The 17977-nt window shown below is 42.6% G+C and overlaps 1 protein-coding gene across 2 annotated transcripts; it reads left to right on the plus strand.

The window, feature by feature from the left end:
• Positions 1 to 3742: 3742 nt before the first annotated feature.
• Positions 3743 to 17853, plus strand: STX12 (syntaxin 12). 2 transcript variants are annotated; one of them, XM_085081085.1, is made up of 9 exons: positions 3743 to 3921; positions 7495 to 7564; positions 9431 to 9530; positions 11269 to 11406; positions 12289 to 12332; positions 14164 to 14269; positions 14740 to 14812; positions 14980 to 15062; positions 16870 to 17853. In XM_085081085.1, exons 1-9 carry the CDS (start codon positions 3810 to 3812, stop codon positions 17059 to 17061), a joined length of 918 nt encoding a protein of 305 aa, XP_084937211.1. In that variant the 5' UTR covers positions 3743 to 3809; the 3' UTR covers positions 17062 to 17853. The 2 variants fall into 2 exon arrangements, with proteins under 2 accessions (XP_084937211.1, XP_084937212.1); XM_085081086.1 differs by lacking the exon at positions 16870 to 17853 and adding an exon at positions 16432 to 16752 and having other exon boundaries at positions 3745 to 3921.
• Positions 17854 to 17977: the final 124 nt, after the last annotated feature.

Below are 17977 nucleotides of genomic sequence, written 5' to 3' on the forward strand. Positions count from 1 at the left end.
GGCAATGAACTGCTTCCTACTGCTGACTGGGAGCAGTAAGCAGCAATTATATGAAAAGTACCTCCAGAGCAAAACTGCTCCTCACAGCAAACTCTTGTTATCAACTTCTTGCTTGCCAAATACTGCTGTGTTCATTAAGAATGCACATCCGTGCTCTCAGAACTAAAACCACCATGCAGAACTGCAGCTTGCCAGGCTTCCAGGCATCACCTTGATTTGGTGACCCACAGTGCTGCTTTCCTTGTAGTTTCCCTTCTCTGTATCCATTCAGTGTTTCCAAATCTTCCTTTGAACTGACAGGTCTGTAGTACATCCAACCAAGCAGCCATGATATTTTCCACATCCTGTTTCCCTCTCCAGGGATTACTCCAGATTAGATTTATCTCTGTGAAGTTGTTTGAAGACTGTTATAAACAGGCATTACAGGTACTCTGGACCTGCTAGTTATGTTCTTCTATGATTGGATTGAGCTTATGAAGAAGAAAGATCCTAAACTAGTGCCAGCAGCATGCAAGCTGGTGACTTCTGTTATGGTAATGCTGTGTGTGATCCAGCCTATCCTTCCTCACCTCGCATGGAAATGCTCTTGCTGCCACCCTCTGTTGCTCCCCATGACATGCTCTCGGGTGAGCATGGTCCGGTCACTCCCAGGAGAAATCTACCAGTGAGAAAGGACTAATCTCTCTTGGAAGGGTGGGTTTTTGGTTGTTTTTTTTTTTTTTTATGATGAATCTGCACTGCTGAGTCCATAGGCAGAAATGCAGTGCAGGTGCAGCCCCAAAGGGATTGTGAAGCAGTGAGTGCAGGTGAAAGACCCATGTGTCACGCTGCATTGTGTGTGCCACAAGCTGCCTTGCACCCAGAAGTGACCTCGGTGGTCTGTGATTCATTCCCCTTCTTCTACTGCTCATTTGTCTGCGGGATTCATTTCTCTGTAGCTGGTCCCATTTTACTGAAGAAGTGTGGGAAAGAAGAAAGAATTCTGCATTAATAAAGAATTCGTTCCTCCAACACTGAATAAATTCCCCAACTTAAAACTGCTGTAACGTTTTTTCTTATAACCAAGCTTTAATTTTTCTACAGGGATGGACAGAATTGGAGCTGGGAGATGCAGGGACACAACACAGATTGATTTTTCCTGCTGGCGATGGATGTGTGTAGAGTGGGAAATAGCCAGCATGAAGCATGAACTGTGCTTTTCTCCCCAATAAGTCAGTCAGCGTGTGCAGTGAAATCATGACATTTCCTTCTTAATAGAATTAACACTTTTATTAGCCTTCCCAAAAAACCCTCACCAAACCCCAACTCCCAGGGCACACAAGCAGCCAGAGAAGATGCTGGTGCTGTTTAGCCAGACAATATCATGTGTAAATTATCCGGCCAGAAATTTCCACAATAAAGAACATCCATCTTCAAGCAACTAGCTTTGTGTCTGTCACCTCTTATTCACTGACACTGAAAAAACAGATCAAAAGAGAAAGAAAAAGATCTCTTCTTATATCAGATGAGAGTGTCATTATTCTTCAAAGCAAGGGAGCAAGGGTGGGATTTTATCACCACAAATGCACCACACTAACATGGACACTCTTTCAGAGGAACAGCTCACCCAGGAGAACGTACTGTACATCCAGATGCAGCCAAACGATTCCAGCCTCATTAGAGATCTTCAAGAAATATGAATCCAATGCAACCAAGACAGGGATCTTGATTTTCCCAGTAACCTTCTGTCAAGAGACAAAGTTGCACTTTTAAAGTCCAACTTCTTCTCTTTAAAGTGTATTTTTATCTCCTGACAATAGTTTGTTTATTTAGTGTATGTAAGAATAGTGTACATAACTGCAGTCCAAATTACTTGCTCCTGCAGTCCAAAACCCCTATGTGTTTCTTTTACTTTCATTTATTTTACAAAGTCTTTCTTAGGAATATAATTTTTGAGGAATGAGGTTTATTTCTCCTAGAATACTTCTGAAGCTGAAAAGCAAGTTCCAGTTTGTTAATGCAAGCTCTAATTTTTTAATGCTCTTAAACAGAGTAAAAATGCATTGCTTCACTAAAATGTGTAGTACTGTTTATTGGGATTTACTACATTGTATTGCAAATTAGTTTCTCTCCCAAGTGGTACCCTCTCTACTGCTTGCCTTCTTTGTCATAAGCCCTATTTGTGCTCACCAAAGATTCGTTGAATTTGAACAAGTGTTTTAACGGTTCTGGACCTGAAAATATTTCCCTCCAAGCTGCTTCAATCAAACCAGGTCAAACCAACTTCAACAAACTGTCCATGTGCATCAAGTTGAATAAATACCTATTTGTACAATCACAGAATGTTTTGTGTTGGAAGGGACCATAAGATTTAACTCATTCCACCCCCTGCCATGAGCAGGGACACCTTCCACTAGACTAGGTTGCTCCAAGCCCTGTCCAACCTGGCCTTGGACAGTTCCAGGGATCCAGGGACAGCCACAGCTTCTCTGGGCAACCTGTGCCAGAGAGGCACCCTCACAGGGAAGAATTTCTTCCCAGTATCCCATCTAACCCTGCCCTCTGACAGTGGGAAGCCATTCCCTGTGTCCTGTCCCTCCACCTCGTGTTCAAAGTCCCTCTCCAGCTTTCCTGGAGCCCCTTTAGGCACTGGGAAGGCCACAATAACGTCACCCTGGAGCCTTCTCTTAGTCTATTACACAAGTTTCATCCATGGCCTTGCTCCACACTTGCCATAATTTTGACTGTTCTGGACACTTCTGGAATTAGAAATTTGTTGTTGTATCAAGCATTTCTCAAAGAAATATTTACACTCTTACTTTACTCACACATACACTGACTTCTTAAGTAGTTGCAGGGCATTACCCCAGACTTTTTATTCAATTATTGGATGTACTTTCCTTAAAATACGACACCTCCTGCAGCAGGGAGCAGAGAAGGATGTTCACTTAAATTCCTTTACTCTTGATTTACAAGCATTTGCATTATTGCTGATGGGATTACTTGGTACTGAAAGTACAGCTCCTCCTCACCCCAGGCCAGGCTGTCACTCCAGCTCTCACTGTGGCTGTCACCAGGCTGTCACTCCAGCTCTCACGGCTGTTTGTCCAGTATCAAGAGCAGTGTACCCAGCAGGGCCCAGGAAGTGACTCTGCTCCTACCCTTGATTTTGGTGAGGCCACACCGTGAGTACTGCATTCACTTCTGGGCCCCTCACTTCAAAAAGGACATTTAGGTGCTGGAGCATGTCCAGAGAAGAGCAACAAGGCTTGTGAAAGGTCTAGAGAAACGTGTCTTATGAAGAACTGGGTTTGTTTAGTCTCGAGGAGGCTCAGGGGTGACCTCATTGCTCTCTACAACTCCCCAAGAAGAGGTTGTAGTGATGTGGGTGCTGGTCTCTCCTGCCATGCCTGCAGTGAGAAGACAGGAGAAAATGGCTTTCAGCTGAGACAGAGGGAGATTCAGATGCGATATTACAAAAAATGTTTTCACTGTCAGGCATTGGAAAGGGCTGCGCAGGGAGGTGGTGGAGTTACCACCCCTGGAGGTGTTCAAGAGGCGTCGCGATCTGGCACTGAGTGATGTTTTAGTGGCTATGGGGTTACAGTAGCAGTGCTGGGTGGACGGTGGGCAGGGCTGGATGATGCTCCAGGTCTCTGTCACCCTTGACGACGCCGTGGTCCCTCACTCCAGAACCCCACCCCTCACGCTAGCCGCGCCCGCCCGCGCGCTCATGCCGCCCCACAACGCGCAGGCGCGGCGGCCGCGCAGGCGCAGGCGCAGGCCGGGCGGGCGCTGTCAGTGGGGCCCGCGTTCCCTCCGGCCCGGCCATGTATTACGGGCCGCTGGACCCGCGCAGCCCCGGGGCGCCGCCGCCGTACCGGGACTTCGGCAGCATTATCCAGACATGCAGCGGCAACGTGCAGCGCATTGCGCAGTACAGTGAGTGCGCGGCTGGAAAGGAACGGGGCGGCCCGGCCCGGCCCGGCCCGGCCTGGCAGCGCCCCGGGGGTGCGAGCGCGGGGGAGCCGGAGTCGGCAAAGCCTCCGCGGAGCGGTTCCGGGCGGGGGTGCCCGGGACGGGCGGACCCGGGGCGGGCTTCCCCCCTCCCCGGGCCGGTTACACAGCAGGCGCCGGGCGCGGTGATGCCCAGCCCGGCTGCAGGGCGGGGTGAGCGCTGCGGGTGCTCTCGGTGGGTGTCTGTCACCGAGCCTTCCCTTCCCCCGCGACACTGGCACCCCGGCCAGCCCGGCGCTCGCTTGCAGGGTGCCCTCAGTGAGGGGCTCCGGGGGCAACAAGAGCCCCACGTGCGCTCGGGAGCAGCAGCTGTCCCAGAGATCTCGAATGGGGATGAGAACCTGGGGCTTTCCCTCTCGCTGTGCTGGCAGCGGCCTGTTCCCGGGCAGGATATCCCTAAGGACGTGGTGTTGCAGTTCCTTGGTTGCGTGGTTGTCGTTAGAGAAAGTTATCGATACTGTATGATAATCATAGAAATCTCAGTACTGATCGCTGAAGTGCTGCTCATTAAAGCGGTCACATTCAGAAGAGTCTTTGATACAATCCTTCCTAAGGATACGGCCTTTGCTAAACAAGACATTAATTGTTCGATTACCCGTGGAAGTTTTTAAAGGCAAGATCAGTTGAACATGTTGGTTTCTAAGAAAGTTGGTGATTTCTCTGATGATACAAATCTATTATGTTACTAAAAATGCTTTGCTCAGTCATGTTCATTTCCTCTTGGTGTAGGCATTGCTGAATTGCTTCAATGTTTGCCAAATAGCATGGCTTGCTGAGTTTTTTCCCTTCCCTCCCCCCCTTTTTTTTTCCTTTACACTCCTTCTTTCTCTCTTCCACGGGATTTCTTTGAGCCTCCTGTTCTAAGCAGCTCAGCTTCTCTCTCTCATAGGACAGGCTTCTGCTGTCTCATGACCTGCAGCCATCCTATCTCCATGCACTGTCTGTTTCAAATTAAACAAATAGTCTTACAGTTTTATCGAGGTGGATAGGAGCACACAAAACACCTGACTTAATGTTAGAGTAGTTAACTTTATTACACACCATATAAAAGCTTTCCATTCAAGTCTAAGAGAAAGGGTATGTTGAAGCCTTAAGGCTGTCCTCATTTCTTCTTCTGTCCGCTCTAAGGAAAAGAGCAGGCAAACAGTATGCACAGCTGAGTATTATTCACTTCTTTGGGAAGTCTCTGTGAAGTGAGCATTTCACACAAAATGCACTGGTGGCCTCAGCTGGCAAAACTGTTGTTTGCTCAGGTAATGTTAACAGTCTTGCAGCTACAGCAGCAATTGTGTTTCAAGAAATCTTAGCTGTCAGATAGTGAGTACATGGAAGGCTCTACAGCCTGAAATTACAAGGGCTCAGAGACTGAAAGCTGTTGGCTGAGGAGGCTCTCTGTGTTGGTGCAGACCCACTATCCAAAGAATAAAGAGCTCCAGCCTCTTCTTTTGGTTTCCCAGACACTTTACTCTCATTTTGGTAGAATATGTGTGTTGCTGTTGGCTGAGATAAACTACGCAAAGCGAGCTGCTGAACCTGGATCAAGACAGGACAGACAGTACATTGCCTGGCCTGGAAATGGGAATGTGAAAGAATCTCCCCAAGTGGAGAAAAATAAGTCACAGAGTGTCTGGACATTGTGGCATAAATTCTGTTTACCAAGTCCTCGGCATCCGCACAGGGAGTACAGTCTGCGTGCAATTTGTCAACAGCTTGACTATGAATTTTTCTGACCTTCCAGTGTCTGACAGAGCTGTGAAATATGTGCAGTCTTGCTTGCTGGAAGCCAAGCTCAGTATATGAGGAGTTGCCAACCAACTCCTCACTGTATGACCTAACAGATGTCTGAAATTCTAGGTGAGAATACACTTGGTGGATGTAAAAGCTAATTACTGGGTAATTACTGATTAACTCCTATTGCAGCTTTAGCTGAGCTGCCCTTGTTATAAGCCATCGGACATCACTTTAAAAGAAGTGGCCATTGTAGCGATCTGATGCTTCTCCAACAACACATTTAATCAACTGAAAATTGACAACATTTAATCAGGCTGAAAGCAGAAGTTACACAGGAGGGTGTCTCTGAATTGGAAGAAACTCTTGTTGAGCTCATGGGATAATTCAGTTCAATGTAGTTGCCTGTGGAGCTGTATTAAGGTGATCCTCCTTGGCCTTGCCTCTCACTGCATGATGCGATAGTGTAGATTTCATGATTGATTTGTGACAATCAGTCTTTGGGCTGCTGTTGTAAGTGCTGAGCCCAGCACTTCAGTAAAGATAAAAGTTGTGCTGCTGCAGAATAAAGTAGATCAGCTTCTTGATCTGTCAGAAAAGTATTCTAAGGCAGAGGGAGTGGGGAGAGAAAATGGTACTTGCTTTTCAGGAGGGTTAATGGTTTGATGTGATTAGTTGTGTGGTTTCATGATCATGGCACAAGGGAAATAATGGGAAAACATCGGAGACAGGGGAGAAGGAGATCTAAAATATCTCTCTGCGCTACAACATGGTTTCAAATTGACAAAGGCCAGCTGTGAGGTCCACATTGCTATCTGCTCTTCTTGAAAGATTATTTGTGCCAGTATTGTGAAAGGTTTGGACTAGCATGAGTAAAAAACCTCAGGTCTGGGGGTTTTTTGTGAAACTAATAGCAACGCTTGGCTTTTTCTTTCTGTAGTTTTGGAGGGGTTTTTTGTTTGGTTTGGGGTTTGTTTTTTGGTTTGTTTTTGTTGTTGTTGTTTTGTTTTTTTAACAGAGCACTAATAATTTAAGTAACTTAAAAATAATGTAAAAGTGGCAACACAGCATGGTGACGTTGTTCTGCAGCAGTGATAGATTAAAATACTGAAATAGCAAGGGTGGTAGAAACAGCTGTTAGTTGGTCTAAAAAGGTTGCGGAAGAGGAGTGCACAGGCTTTTAGCTCCACTGACTTCTCTTTAGGGTATCTATGCCTCACTATCACTTTCGTATCTGAAAGTTAGTTTGTTAGGCTGGATCATGTGTAGGTGAGGATGTTTAAAATACACTTTGCATTTCACAGAATCCCAGAACTGCTCAGTTTGGAAGGGACCTCTGGACTTCATCTGGTCCAGCCCCTGCTAAAGCAGTTTCCCTCCGAGCAGGTTGTGCAGAATGGCATCCAGGCAGGGATCTCCAGGGAAGGAGACTCCACAGCCACTGTGGGCAGCCTATTCCAGGGCTTTGTCACCTTCTCAGCAAAAGAATTTTTCCTCATATTTAGATGGAACTTCCCATGTTTAAGTTGTGCCTGTTGCCCAGTGTATTGTCTCTAGACACCAGTGAGAAGAGTCTAGCGCCATCCTCTTGGCATCCACCCTTAAGGTACTTGTATATATTTAAAGTAAAGAATGTAGGTGTTGTCTTACTAGGTTAAGTCAGACATTGAAATTAATCTTTTGGGGAAAGCTAGAAGAATACATTCAAGAAGGAATAAAGTATGTTAAAACTTATCTTACTAACTCATCTTGTGATCTCTTTATCTTCAGCTGCTCAAATAAAGAATTTGATGAGTCAGCTGGGAACCAAGCAGGATTCCAGCAAGCTTCAGGAAAACCTGTAAGTATTAAATGAGCAAGCATTGGTATAGGCATTCTTTCATTTTTGTCTGTATTCTTGGGAAAAGTGGGTTACTTGCTTTGGGGAGATGCTTTATTAGATAAATTTAATACAGTCCTACAAACCTAGAATGACTAGCTGCATTAAGTAGTTTACTGGATGAATTAAGGTCTTTCTGCAGGACTCTGGAGAAGCCATTCAAAATTCCTGGGTAGGAACAGCTTTTTCTATATTGTTCTTCTATCTAGTTTTTCTATAGTTTCTTTAAAAAGTATTAGTACCTCAGCCATGCATTAGCATTTGCTCTTATCTGAGGAGTAGTCATAATAGGAGAAATTAATGCTATACCACATGCTTGGTCCTCCATGAAACCAATACAGAAAAACAGTAAGGAAGCCTCATAATTGGTGAAAAGGTAGCTTGTAGTACAGATGGATTTAGGCAGTAGAAAGATTAGTGATCACATATGGCAGCCAAAATGTCATGTAATTTCAAACTAATAATATGCCAGTGGGAGACAATGTAGAAGACATTTAAATAGATATAGTTGGAACTGACTCCTGGAGAGACTGTACAAGTGCTCTCTGTGTCTGTGCACCTTTTACAAACTTGTGAAGCATAAATAGCAAGTTATGGAAATAATAATTTCTGAGGTCATCAAAGGAAACTTGAAAGTATATTCTTCCACTCTCTCTTCATGCGACATTACCTTGAATCTCTGAATGCACAGCTATCCCAGTTTTTATAATAGTGATTTTTGGATGAGTTCATGACTTGTGGTGGAAGATACACATATCACATTTGAAGGATGAGATCAGAGTCCAGTTGGGAGAGAAAGGGATTTGTTTCCTTGAGCTGCTCAGTTGACTCAATCTCTATTTAATTGGTAGATTAAAGAACTAATCACTGGTGATCAAACAAATGCCTTCCCATTTAACGTCACTGTGGAAGTTGCATAATCTCTCCTCTTTGGGGTGAGAGTAACTGCACCCCTCAAATTATCAGCTGCCATACAAACTTACCAGAATGCATGATAGTTTGTTCAGTTTACATATACAGCTTATACAATAATGGAGCCTGAATGCCTTGATTTGTGTGTCTATTGGGCCAAGTAAGTGACTTTCACTTGAGCGTCTTGTACTCACTGAATGCAAAAGAAATTGCTTCTGCTTCTAGTGTTTTGTGTCTTCCTGGTTTACAGTATAGTTTTTATATATTAGTATTAGATACTTCACAACGATAGCTTCATATTGCAATGTTGTTGGAAAACATAAAGGCTCAAGGGAAAGCCTTGCAATTCCTGAAGTAGAAGCTGGATTGTTCTTCTTTCTGACCATTATTTTATAATAATTAATAAATATATAATATTTATTAATATATATGATAATATTATTTATAATATATATTAATATATTTAATATATAATAAAAAATTAATAATTTCATATCAGAGTCCCTGTACTTTTATCAAATGTACATTTAACCAATGGAGTTGGTGGTTGTCAAGTGAAGGGTTAGTTACTAATTGGTACCACAAGGAATTCACCCTAAAAGAGGGATTATGTTCACTGAATAAGGTTGTTTCTCTCTTATGCCATTGGAGAAAATGGTATTTTCAAAGATACTGAACTATACTAGTTAGCAGGGAGCAAGGCAATTATTTGAATTTTTTTTTTTAAATATGTGGTCCAGACTCAAGTTGATGTTAAAAAACAAAGTACTTCTCTTGTCCTTTAGGTTGAAAAAATCCTACTGTAAAGCTGTGTGATCTCAGAACCCCTATTTAGTCATCGTTCTGGACACTAAAATGCTCAGAGACTGCTTTTGAGGTAGAACTTTTGTAACTGCTTTTGAACTTCTGTTTCAGACAACAGCTGCAGCACTCTGCAAACTGCCTTGCCAAAGAGACCAATGAATATCTAAAAGAGCTGGGGTCTCTACCACTTCCCCTGTCTGCTTCTGAACAGGTAGGCAGGCAGAATTTTCTGGACATAGTTCTAGATCACTCATTTTGTGAAACTAGGGTAGACCACAACCTCACAAAGCCTGAACTGGCACAGCTGAAGAGAGAGCAGCCTTTTGCATTGAAGGATGATGGTGAAGTAGAGAAGCTCATTAAGCTGGCTGCATTCTGGCTGTTTATATGACACTAAGAAAACCATGTTTCCCAGGGGCAAATAAATATAAAACTTTCTCACATGAGAATAAGAGGCCCTAAATGTTTGGGGGGGGCTCAATGTGCAATTCTGGTTTTCTGAGTAAATTTCTGAAAAATAATCTTGTTTACAAAGTGCCCTGGTGGTGCACGATAGAGTTTTGGGATAAGAATTCAGAGCAACCTGCCTGTCAGTATGAAATGTGAGCATACCAGAAAGCTTTCCCTTGTATATGATTTATTGGTGATGATGGGCCGGGGTGGGGGAGGGGAGTGTGTGGAAGCTCACAAAGCAAAATATGATGAGGCAAAGATTATGGTTTTCTCTTACCAAATAGTAGTTTGAGTTCCCCCTCCCTCTGGAAAAGGGAAGGGACAGTCGTCTGCTGCTAGTGTCAATTCACCACTGCCTGCTTTTGTGGTGCTGTTGTGGGATGATCTGGGGATGTGAGTCACCAGATGTTGTCTTTAAAGTTTATGTGCCAGTTAGAAGCATGGCCATGTTTTGCCAGTTTGTTCAGCAATTATTTTTCAGTTAATCTTCCTATGGTGAACAAAATCCTGTCATGTGCATCTCACTGAAAGCAGCCCAGGGAAAATTCAGTCAAAATCTGCAGGAGCTGGCCAATGCATGCTGAGGATCCACTCTGGCAGAAGGGTTGCTGCTTCCAGAGGGTTCAGAAGGGAGCTCGAGTGTATTATGAAGCTGCTGTAGTGACTTATTACAGAAAAGATATAATTGAAAATATTTATTTCATTGAAATTACTATTGAATTGATACAAGCTCATTGCAGGATTACAGTCCTGGAAATCCCACAATTTGAGCCAGCTGTTGCAAATCTCTCTATCAGAAAACATAAGAACTAACCTAGTGTTATCCTTGGGACAAGCTTTTCCACAGCTTCTCATTTCCCATTACTGGAATGTCACAACACTCGAAGGAGATGTCCTGTGGAGGCTAAATTAATTGACATTGTAAAATGAGGATGAAAAGGATTATTGCAACTGATGTATGTGGAGAAAAGATAAACTGAAATGGTTATCAGCACTAAGGATGTTATCTGATCTAGTAACAACAGGCTTGTAGAGTGGCATGGTTAGGACAGACAGCTTAGGAGACTGGGACATTAGCTCTGGAAGGGTGGGGCTTCCTGTATTAGTGAGAAGGTTAAGTACTATGAGGTTGGCTAAATAAAGGAATGGAGGGAAAAGGCATTGTAGGTAACCAAAAGGTATGTAGTTAAATGTGGTGAATTACTGGAATGTGATTTGAATAAAGGTAATGGTGTACTTCAGACTTAAAACTAGATCGAAATTGGAGAGCCTTGTTGCACAAAAATGTCCTGCAGTGAGCAAGGCATGGAGTATTGATATAAAGAATTAAAACATGGTGGGCTTTTTGTTCTCTCCAGTGCCCCAGACCACTGGCATCAAAAGATCACTGAATGCCAGCATACAGTGTTGTTATTATGATGTTTTTTTAAGAGTCTGACAGTCACTTTATAATGAATGGGAATATCTAAACACTTGTTTGTGTTTCTATTCTTCAGCGCCAACAGAGGCTTCAGAAAGAACGATTAATGAATGACTTCTCCACGGCCTTAAATAACTTCCAGGCAGTACAGAGGCAAGTGTCAGAGAAGGAAAAAGAGACCGTAGCGAGGGCAAGAGCTGGCTCCCGTATCTCTGTAAGTATTTATGAGAATTTTTGAGTGGTATAGTGAACTACGAGTCTTCTGAGAGATCTTGTACTTGCCTTCCAGCCTCATACCTGTCTACTGACACCTTACTGACTGCAGTCTTGGTGAGGCCTTGGTGCAGTAGTTTTTCCATCCCAAGTGTTGAAAGTAATCTCTCGTTTCAGTGTGCTCCAGTGTCAGTGTAGAGGAGGGAAGGAACCCTGGTATTTGCAAATGTTGCAGAAGATGAGATGGGGAGTCAAAGTATAGTGAATAGCAAAGTATTGCAGGCTGCTCTTCACTTTGATGTCAGCGCTATGGTATAAAATTTAAGAGTTCAGATGGAAGCCTACCACACCTTAAATTACATCTTAAATCTCACACTGTTGCTTTATATTCTTATAGCTTCTATCCTGCTAATATATATCCAGTGTATGTTCACTGTTATGTTTTGACAAACCCCTGTGGCTACTAAGAATTCATCATAAAATGGCCAGTGAAAGCATTTCTCTCCTCTTGCCTCAGGGCTTTCTGTTAGCTCTGCATTCTTAATTTCTGCAAGGGAACACATCCATTGGATTATGCTCTAAATTTTTTGCTTCATGTTGCAAAAGGAGGGTCATTGACAGCTGATCCAAGTACATGGACTGGCTGCCTTTGATCATTCAGTTGCCTCTGCTTTGCAGAGACAATCTGAATCTAAAAATTAAATCTGAAGATGAAGCTAAAATTAATTTTACATAACCTGAGTTAAATCTAAAAGCTGTAGTGACAGTGGCATTCTCCAAGAATTCTCTGGACAGTTGGTGCCTTGGTCCTCAAGATGCTGCTGGTGATTTTGTGCATGGTCCTGGTAATCTGTGAGAGTAGTGACTTATTTATCTCTTCCAGGCTGATGATCGGTTCAGAGAAGAACAGCTTGTTTCATTTGATAGGTAATAATTTCTTATACTCTTGAGGTTTTCACTACATATAACTGAAGTTTTTGTGGTACAATATGTTACTGTAATGTGGGCCAGGCTCTGCTGGGTGAATGCAAAGCAAAAAGAGTTGAAAAGCAATTGTTACAGCACATGTAATATACTATGTAAAAAACAGCACATGACTGACAGCATTTTATCCTTCTTAAGTATAGATCTTGTGATTACTACCCTGAGGGGAATAGTAGTGTCCTAGGATGTGGCAGCTGGAGCTCCTGGTGCTCTGGCCTGTGAATACAAGATTACTGGACAGGATTTCACTCACTGTGACTCTTTCCACAGAGAGCTGCATATTCCTTTCATGTGTTTGGGTGTTCTCTAGCAGCCCAGTTGGAGCTACTGCAGAATAGCAGACAAGGCTGCCTAAAATTCTGAAGTCGTGGACATTGTGCACTGGCAAACTAATCTTAGATTTTGCACATCAGGACAGCATTACTGTCACCTGTCAGAAAGCTGTACTGCTTCTGCAGTAACAGTGTGCCTGTGTGGTAGATGGCTTTGTAAAACTTATATCAACTCTACAGTGCTGTAAAGAGAACCTGAGCCCCTCCAGAAGTATGTGTGATTACATTATCAGCTCGGCTGAAATCTGTTGGCCCTGTCTGTATAAATCCTTTAACTTTCTGAATCAAGAAACCTTGCTTGCCTGTCTCACCTTCCCTCTGCAAACTGCCCTTCATCTGCTCAGCTGCTTGGTGTGTGTCCCTTTGCTGGCCCTGGGCTTTCACGCTGAACCAGGGGTGAAACCCCAGATGTTCAGTTATGCAAGTGCTGGGATGAGTTTGAAGGCCTTGCACACAAAAGTAGTGGGGCCCAAAGGCCCCTTAGCGCAGTGAGAGATGATGGAACACAGCAGCTATTCACGTTCAAAAGTGTTCTTGTGTGCTATGTGTCAGAAACTTCTGCTTTAGAGATCTGCAAACCATATGTTCTTCTCAGAGCTGAATTACCTGTGTCTGACCTACTCATGTAGTGTATTTTAATTTCTTTAGGCACTTTGAGACTTTAAAACTTACTGTTTAGTGTTGTACCGAACGCTGGACTGGTACAATGCTTTCTGGTGCGCTTCTCTGTTGAAAAGATGGAGATGTTGCCCTTGAACTTTTTAAGCTGAACATAGAGATGGCCTTGTATTATAGGTGCTGGCTCCACTCTAGTTGGTGTAACTTCTGCAGCAGTTGTGAAGAACCAGCTCATCAGGAGAGAGGTAGACTGGGATGCAGAGTTACTTGAGTTTTAATATCTCTTTTGGCGTGTAATTTAATTGGAAGTTCTTACTAGACTAATGAATTAAAATACTAAAACACTTTAGTCTTATCTCCAAATGCCAGATAGCAGGCAAGAATCTTCAAATCCAGATGCTTGTCAAGTGTTCTTCTGTTCTGATAATGTGCTTGCTGGCTGCTCTATCAGAACTTTGACCCTCATCTCTCCTTTTCGGAGGGATGGTAGAAAGAAAGGAAGATACAAGTATTTAAAAAAAAACAGAACGGGAATAAGCAGGTTTCTTCTATAATGCTGTAGATAACTGTTTCATCCTAGAACAGAGTGTTCTATGCATGTAACTGCTTTCCCCTTTACTCACGTTGCCTGATCTGTCCGTTTTTTCAGTTGTTCCACTTTGTGACTACTGTCATGAATCGGTCCTGTCCTTGTTCACATTGATGGGGCCCAGAACCTGGGGGGTGTTCTGTAGGAAACTCTTCAACTTGAACCCACTTCACCATAAAATGCAGCATGGAAGTAGCTATAGTCAGAGAGAGACAGATTTACCCTCTCTTTACAGCGGTGAAGATTGGAATCAGATGCAGTCTCAGGAAGAAGATGTGGCAATAACCGAACAGGACCTTGAACTCATTAAAGAAAGAGAAACCGCAATCAGGCAATTAGAGGTGACCAGTCAATCCTGCATGGTTAACAGTACTGGGAAATAAATCAAAGGAGTCGTGCAGTGTTAGTTAATGGGATGGACTGAGGAGAGCTGATGGGGGAGGAACACAGTTCCTCATAGAGAGCATTGATGCCAAGATAATCTCCCCGCTCCTGTTGAAGGAGGTGTATTTTCCCTTGCTGTTGAGTGGTGATACTGCGGAGATGGCAGGAGCAGCTCGTTACAGTGTTCATACTGTGCTAATTGCTAGCGTGATGAAACAAATATTCGGTAACAGGAGTATTGTAGGCTCGTCTGTTAATCTTAAATTGCGCAGGTGGTAGCATCAAGTTACCTCAGTCAGTGAATGCTGGTCTATTCTGAAAGAGTTTATTCTGACCCTTTGAGGGATGGTCAGAAGAGTTACTAAGAGTGAGGATCAGAAAAATTGTACCCAGTGTTTGTTGTAACTTGTTAAACTGTTGTCTTCAGGCAGATATTTTGGATGTCAATCAGATATTCAAGGATTTAGCTATGATGATTCATGACCAAGGAGATATGATTGGTAAGTGCATTTGGATAATAAGATTTTTCTTAGTTCAGTTACATGGTTTGCCTACGTTTATTAAATTTTTCAGTATTTTACATTAAAAATATTGTATTTCTGGTTGTAATTTTTAAACATTGAAGCTCTGAAATATTTTGCAACGAGTTCTCCTGTTTTTTCCATAGATAGCATAGAGGCAAATGTGGAAAGTGCAGAAGTTCATGTGGAAAGAGCCAGTGAGCAGTTGCAGAGAGCTGCGTATTATCAGGTAAATTCTGTGTGCTTGCTTTATTGTCAGTGTATAGTTGAGCAATAATGGAACAGGCAGAGCAAGACACTGAGGACTGCAGCATACCAGACTAGTTATTAAAACCAGCTTATGCAAGCTAGCATTCACTCAAAATTGGCTGCAAGGAATATATAAAGCACTTGAGTCAAAAACATGGTATTGAAATCCACCTTCTACTTCAGAGTAGATAGTCTGGCCCCTCACACTCTGCAAGCCCAAGTGTTTACATGTCTTCGATGTTGTTAGGAGTTAGCAGAACAAACAAGAACAAATTCTGATGTTGTATCCAACTTGTAAACATATCAGCCAAGACATTGACATGCAAAAATCTATGCCCAGATTTGTGTAACTTCTGTATTTGCAACACTCCTCTCCAGCTGCTGAGTTTCTGTCCCATAGTCTGTGCTCCCTTTCTCATCAAATCTCTTGCAGTGGCTCTTGGTGCTGTATGGTAGCCAGTGTTTTCTGTTGGTCCCTTTCATCATCCTTGTCCCTGTAGGTCCAGGTTCTGTGTAGGGGTAATGGTTCTGCTTTAGTCAGTCCCATCGCTGCTGGAACTTCAGGCTTCCACACAAGCTAAGTACGGGGCTCTTCCAAGGTGTTAAGTGGGAGGTACTAGAAGGCAATAAAACTCCAGTGGTGTTGAATGCAAGGGAGGGAAGAGGCTTTTACCATCTGGCAGGGTTTAGTAGTATTCTCTCCATGGCTTCCATGCCAAAGTTCTGAAGTATTTATAAATCTAAGTTTGGGAGCTATTGGACATGTTTTGCATGTGGTTTTTTTTCTGGATGGAGAAGGAAGTGGTTATATATAACTACCCTCAAATCCTTAGATGCCAAGTTAAAAATATTTGGTGTATATGGATGAACTCTAGTTTCCTGTGATGAATAAAGTGTACAAAGCTGTAAAATCCAAGTACAGTAACTGTACATGAAAGCATTTAAACTGTAGAAATACAACAACAAGCCCAAGTGGCCAAGGGGAGATTGTACCGGAGAACTGCTTAGGAGTTTGATTAGGATTACCTGAAAAATCGAAATAGCTAGAAAGGTTAGACCTTCTCTGAGACTTGTTGTTTTCCTTAAGAGAAGCAAAACCTGTCACATTTTGACTTAACTGCATCTCTTAGACCACTGCACTCCTAAAATTAAAAACATTCATCTGTATAATCATGGAGTTTAAGGAACATGTAGAAGTGTTCAGACTACACTGATTACTTCTCTTAAATAACTGTGGGTATCAAGTGCTCTGGTTCACCAAAGTTTGCAACATGAATGGTAGCCTTGCTGTTTCCTCTTCTCAAGTGTTCCTGGTGTCAGTGGCCTTTTTTTTTTCTTCTCTTAATTAGAAGAAATCCCGTAAGAAGATCTGTATCCTGATTCTTGGCCTTGCTGTGGCCTGTATAATCATAGGACTCCTTATCTGGCAGGCAACAAAATGAAATCTTCCCATGGAACCCAGTCTCACTGCTGAGATTTTTTTCTCTCAGAGCAACAGGCTGACAAGTCTCAGAGATGAATTGACCACCTTGAGAGAGCACAAGATGGAACTACTTCTAGTAATAGATATTAGCAACTAATGTGCAGATAACTAGTATTTGGAATTAGTGAACCATGGAGACAGTATTTATCAGTTTAAATACAAATTATATTGTTTTATGTAACTAAAATCTTGTGGTTTTGCTTTCTGTAATGTATTATTCCCAGCTGTATGCTGAAGTGTGATCAGTAATTGGAGATGTCTTGTTTTTGACAAGTGGCACAACTCTAACATTTTGTATGTGTAGGTAACTTTGTTGGACTGGAATGACATTCAAAGACAGCACGCTACCAAGTCACATTATGTAAATCCAGCAGTTTCTAAAGTCTCCAGTATCTGCCCCATGGTTTTATGTCTCCAAGTGGCTGTGGTTCTGGATTCTCTTGAAGTAAAAGATACTGTTACAGATTTGAGAGAGAAGGAGAGTATGCGTGGGTGATAATTTGAACCACTATGTGCTGGTCAGTTTAGCCTTGAGACTCGTAACTGTGTTGTTTAATTTTTGGGGTGTGGTTTCACAAAATGCATCATTTGAGGGCAGAATGTTCTTTGACTTAGATTCTAACAGTGCAGCCTCCTTAGACAAACTAGCTGGTCGCTTATGAGTGGACAAATAAATCTCTTCCAATGCTGACTCAAGCACTAAATATAAAAAGTTTAGCTGCTCACTCCCAATTGGTTTTAGAAGTTTCTAAGGAGAAAATCACATTAAAATGAGGAAGTGGGCACCTAAGTTTACAAGCTAGCAAGATTAGTGAAGAGTGTTAGCAGAAATCTTGTTTCTGAAGAAGTGCTCTTGAAGATCACTTGTAGTATACTAGTAAATATTATGTGTGGTTTGTGAACATTTGGTATTTTCAATTCTTTATGAAAGTGCAGAAACTGGCTGAGTGAAGTGCTAGGATTTTCAGACGGAGGATGCGTGTGCAAATGAAAAAGATTGTTGGTTCCAACTCATAGGTTTGTTGGTTCCTGCTCACAGCAGACACTCCCCACTTTGATGTAGCTCTGAACTGACACGCACTGGGGGAACAGTAGTCTGTCCAAAGCCCAAGGGGAGTGGTAAATGCAGCATACTGACCCATTTTGTATTTAATCCTTATTCCATGTCTCCTCTATAATAAAGTAAATGTGAAAGCTGGGAAGGGAGTGTTCTCCCAATTGCACAGTGGTTTGCACTATTCGCCATCATTCCATCTAATAATCATCAATAAACACTTTTAAAAGCCTCTGTCAGAGCTCCTTTCTCTTGCAGTTTAGACATTGGCACAGGTGTGTTTGCAGTTTCCTCACTAAGTAGAGTATGCTTATTTACATCAGCACAGTAGTGTTTCCTGCACCTTTAGTTCTGCTGT

This window comes from Lichenostomus cassidix, chromosome 23 (genome assembly GCF_008360975.1).
Source record: "Lichenostomus cassidix isolate B80296 chromosome 23, HeHo_3.0, whole genome shotgun sequence".
NCBI classification, from domain to species: Eukaryota; Metazoa; Chordata; class Aves; order Passeriformes; family Meliphagidae; genus Lichenostomus; species Lichenostomus cassidix.